Consider the following 5,180-nt stretch of genomic DNA (forward strand, 5'->3'; position numbering starts at 1 on the left):
ACCTCCATCCTAGCATTTAGTTAGGAATTCCCTTAATGGACTTAGAAGCAATAATTCAGCAGTGCCCACCTATACACTAGGTGGTATATCAACACAGGACCCTGGTAAGAAATCGTGGGAGGTAAAGCACTAATGCATTAACCACTGAAACGTATGCGACAGTCTGTGTTCCTTTTCCAAAGGTCCGGATGTCGTGACTGCATGGTGAATGAATGGTTTAAAATCCCCAGTATCCATATTCTAGGGGGGAACATTAGCCAAATATAGCAGTCCAAGTACAGAGCCAACTCGGGTCCAGTTTACTACGTCGGGACTCAGGAGGGGTTATGTGGTTAAAAGATACAGTAATTCAACGTCACTCACAACGTCTAGCCATGCTGCTATATGGTCTTAATCCTGTACAAAACGGAAAATTTGTTTTTGGTGTAGGATTACATGTAATGTGTTTTTCTCTGGCTATATATGAGATGTGTCTGTTACAATGAGTGGTACTTTACTCTGTATGTAATCCTTTGTCCAAGAAAGTCCAGATTGTATTTTAGACTTTAGCTTGATCAGTGGCATGGCTATCTATAATGTTTGTAAGCAAACAACTCCCAATTTCAAGAATGGGGATAGGACATGCCCTCATCATACTCGGTGGGGCAAGCCTGGGAGAGATGCTCACCTTGAGAGGGAGCTATTGTCATCGCTATAATTTATCACACTTGTAACACTTGTCTGAAGGGTTCGAGACAGCAAATCACCCCCAGAGAAGGTCAGAAGAACCCTGAGCATCCTTTGAGTTTACCTTGTATAAAGTTACAATGATGGTGAGCGAGAGGTGGACTAATTATTTATTTATGAACGTAGAAAAATAATCAGATTCTAGAAGGCACTGTGTCAGTAGCACGGCAAAGAAAGGGTCAAGGGTCAAAGGCCCTTTTGGTCTGTGTTTGTTGCATTTCTGGACAAACATCCTGTATGCAGAAATGACATTTTAACATCAGGAAAATAAACAACTGTACTAACAGTAAGTGCCGCATTCTTCTTTAAAACATAGAAACCAAAACAAAAGACAATCGATAAATACAAAATGATAGTGTTCAAGAAAATAACTTATTTTAAACATAAATAATAAAAGAAATATAAATACATATAAATAAATAAATAGATAAATAGAAGATGCCAATTGATTTAACCCATTAAGACCTGTGGCCGATTCTAAAAATCTTTTCTAAATCCAAACATTTTTGGAAAAAAATCACGATTTTTCATAAATAGCAGATCTACAAGCTCATAGCGCGGCACTCGGTGCCGCGCTATGAGCTTGTATATCTGCTATTTTTGAATAGCCAGAAAGAAATCCAAAATGACAGACGCATCCCCGGTCTTAAGTGGACTAACTATAAACTCATGAATTTCAAAACAGACTCGTACAACAAGACCTTGTGTATGGCCATCTTTGGCCAAAAAGCACCTGACATGGTTGAAGCGCACGCGGTATGATCCGTTTCTCACGCTCGCCGTCTCATTTACATGATCATGGCTCTTTTTCTACCGCATCGCCTCGCGGGCCCGGCGATGCCTAATGAGTCCAACGTCTCTCCACCAGAGAAAACACTTCAGTGACATACGCACAAGTACGCAGTCCTCGTACGTCCTTTCAGTCTCATGCCAGGGTGCGCCCCTTCTCTCTCCCTCCGTCTACATGCGGGCAAACAACATCACCCCTTGTCCTTCCCAGGGCCCCCCAAAAGGACACAATGGCTCTCAATTACCAGTCAACAACAAATTACAATATTAATAGCCATGGAGGATGGGGGGGGGGGATTGGAAGAGGCTGGAGGGAGAGAGAGAGGTGAGAGACCTGGTGAGAAGTCTACAGATGTCCATTGGTTCTTCGGGCCGCCTGCCACGCGGAGAAGTAGTAAGGGAACGGGGGGGAGGGGGGGGTCAGAAACTCGAACCCAAATCTGGGGGGCCCCCCCATGGGCCCACCACAGTTAATCCCACTTTATCCAGGAGAGGCGGGCCGTCAGATCTGGAAAGAAACGGGAGAGAGGGGGGGGGGGGGGCGTGGAGTGGGGAGCGAACAAAAGGCAATACAAACACAGAAGTTTAGATACATTTTAATGACTGTTTGACAAGTCACAGGTCTGCTCCGGAGAAAAGGGGGCACACTTACTCCTGAACGACCTCCACACAGAGAGCTCGAGAGCAGATTCCCACAGAATTAGTTAAGTAAAGTAGCACTGAGTGTGATAAGAATACTTGTGTTTTAGCACAAATAGGACTCCTCTGGGCACTATAATGCCAAGAGGAAAGACACCTGGGGATAAAAGCATATGGCGAATACAAAACGAGTAGTTTAAAATGGCATTAGCTTTACTTAACAGCATTATGAATGAACTGGGGACTTCTCTCAACATTAGTATGTTGATCTTCAAGTCCTACTCTATAAATGATTACTTTGTGTCTCAGGTGGCTTCGTGTATAGTTGCTGGGTATCATTTTATTGTTGAACAGCAACTATTTTAATGTGAGACTACTGACGTTTTCCTACTGTATCAGGCTTAAGTATTATAATTATGTTGATATATAATACGAACACATTAAGTTTAGGTGATTAACACAAACTTAATGGAAACACTAAACTAAGGCCTATTTACTTTAAAACTACAACTATAAGTTTGATTATTGCCTCTAAACCGGTCAAATGGTTCAGTAGGCTTAAAATTACCCTCTAGACCAATCAGACAACCCATTTGGTTATAATTCATGTAATTGAAAATCTTTCTTGGGAGAGATACACAAATACAAGAGATCTGGGCACCTTTCCCCAATATAAAACTATAAAATTAAATTAAGCGCTACAAAATAGCTAGCCTATACCAGGAACCCGTTTTAATTCTGTAGTAGCACAAACAAATAGAGAGAACTAGAGTGGGACATTAAAGTCCCATTCATTAAAGTTGACCAGTTTTTGGAATGGTTGAGCAGCCAACTCACCACTTGTGTTCCAAATGGCGTTGGTGTGGTTCTTGTAGCCGTTCTTCATGCACTCGTCCACGTAGGACTTGGGGTCGCGGCCCGACATGAGGATCTCTCTGAGCAGGGCGATGTACGCGATGGCCAGCCTGAGGGTGTCTATCTTGGACAGTCTCTTCTCGTAGGGGAACGTGGGCACGTGGCACCGGAGCTCCTCGAACGCGGAGTTGATGCTCAGCATCCTCTTCCTCTCCCGGATGTTGGCGGCGTGCCGCTGCACCTTGATTGATTGATTGATTGATAGATTGATTGAATACTTTATTAACAGTTTGCAAAAAAAAGCACAGAAAGTACAGTTCTTTACAAAAGGATGCTAAAAGGATTAAAGGGATAGTTCACCCCAAAATGACTTTTTCTATCCCATGGAGACTTGAATTCATGGCTATTTTTGTAGTTTTTGTCGCATTCCCTAAGCCAATGATTTGATGACCGGCAGCGGTTCTGGTCCTACTGCCTACCGGTCCACTGGTCATCAAATTATTGGCTTAGGAAAAAAATATATATCCATGAATTCAAGTGTCCATGGGAGTCATCCACTAATCGATAGGGACATTTTTTTGTTTTGTTGGGTGAACTATCCCTTTAAACCCAAGAAAGCACTATGGCTTGTTTCCATTGGGGTCCATCATGTGTATTCAATTCATCGAAACATTTGATGACAGACAAATATACAATACTATGCAAAAACACCATATAAACGAGTAGTAATCAAAAAGAAAAAAAAGTGTTGGCCTACAGTAAACACCTTGTACGGGTGGTGGGACACCACGGACACCAGGCGCCGCGCTCTGCGCTTCATGGTGACCTCTGGGGGCTCGTCCGCCGAAGAATAGGGCTGTGACGATTACAACATTAAAGTTGGCGATTAATTGTCACGCGATTAATGATTCAATTTTTTTTATTGAACATCGGAAAATATGAATACAAAATATAGATTCTGTTTGGCCTTTTAGGCTTTGTAAACAAAAATTCCACAGGGCAGATATGACAAATAACTTAAATATACAAAGACATTACTGACATATTTAATAATTGTATAGGCTATACTTTCAAATAAAAAAAAATTAATGGCGGAAATAGCTGATCTACAAGCTTACAACGTGTCACGAAGTGATATTGAAAATGCATGGACATCTTTCAACATGGAAACGATTATGACGATTATGCGAAAACTAATCGCGATTGTCTCAAATAATCGCGATTATCTCAAATAATCGCGATTGTCTCAAATAATCGCGATTATCTCAAATAATCGCGATTGTCTCAAATAATTGCGATTAGGGCGATTATGTAATAATTGTGACAGGGCCTACCGGAGAGCTGCTGCTGTCCCCTCCTTCGACACACTCGCTCAGCCCCGGAGGAGACTGCGAGTCGAGGTCGGTCGAGGTCAGCTGCGCGTCGGGGAAAACGGACTGACACCCGAACGAGGACCACGGGGACAGTTGGCCCGTGACCGCGGCGGTGCAGTCCAGGAGGAGAGTGTCCAGCTGCGTTTGGAACTGAAAGTTCGGATCCATTTGCCCCCAGAACGCAAAATCCGTGGCGCCATCTTGGTCGAAATCAAAAAAGATATCCTCCATATTTTAAAGGATGAAAATGAATAATTTGGGTTCTCCTTCAATTATTTTTGTGCCTGGTCTAGTTTCCAAGGTGTCTTGGCAACGCGAAAACTAGAGCGTTCTGCATGCCCGTAACAAATCTTGGGGGCTCGTCCGGGATGAGCGCCACCTGCTGGTCTGTCGCTGATCTCCTAATGACACCTGGAACCGACTGATGCCAGCAGAGAGCTGTCGGTCGAAGCAGAGAGTTGTCGGTAGAGGCAGAACGTCGTCGGCTATAGAGCAGAGAGCTGGCGACCGTACGCAGAGTCACCGTCAAGCTGGAGCAGAGCCGTCAGGGCTTCAGGACAGTGGTTTTATTGCGGGGCCTCTCCACACACGCACCTTAATCTCTGACAGACGCAAAGGATACATCTTGTGGATTAAATACTTACGAGACCTCCATGTTTCGCAGCGGGGTGCCTGCGCCAATTGTAAAGGCTGAAAGGGAGCTCATTAGTGCTCCTTAACCCGCCAATAGTAGATCGCTCCTTGCTTTGAAAAAACAATTACAAAGGAATCAGTTGATCTCCAACTCACCCAAAAAGA

General features: G+C 43.6%; 1 protein-coding gene across 1 annotated transcript; it reads right to left on the reverse strand.

Annotated features, from left to right (window-relative positions):
* Positions 1-1,985: 1,985 nt before the first annotated feature.
* LOC308106196 (uncharacterized protein) lies at positions 1,986-4,613 on the reverse strand (the record flags this gene model as incomplete). The annotated part of the gene is made up of 4 exons (XM_080457255.1): positions 1,986-2,023; positions 2,992-3,250; positions 3,776-3,865; positions 4,344-4,613. 4 exons carry the CDS (start codon positions 4,611-4,613, stop codon positions 1,986-1,988), a joined length of 657 nt encoding a protein of 218 aa, XP_080313381.1.
* Positions 4,614-5,180: the final 567 nt, after the last annotated feature.

This window comes from Gymnoscopelus braueri (genome assembly GCF_963280865.1).
Source record: "Gymnoscopelus braueri genome assembly, chromosome: 18".
Taxonomy (NCBI): domain Eukaryota; kingdom Metazoa; phylum Chordata; class Actinopteri; order Myctophiformes; family Myctophidae; genus Gymnoscopelus; species Gymnoscopelus braueri.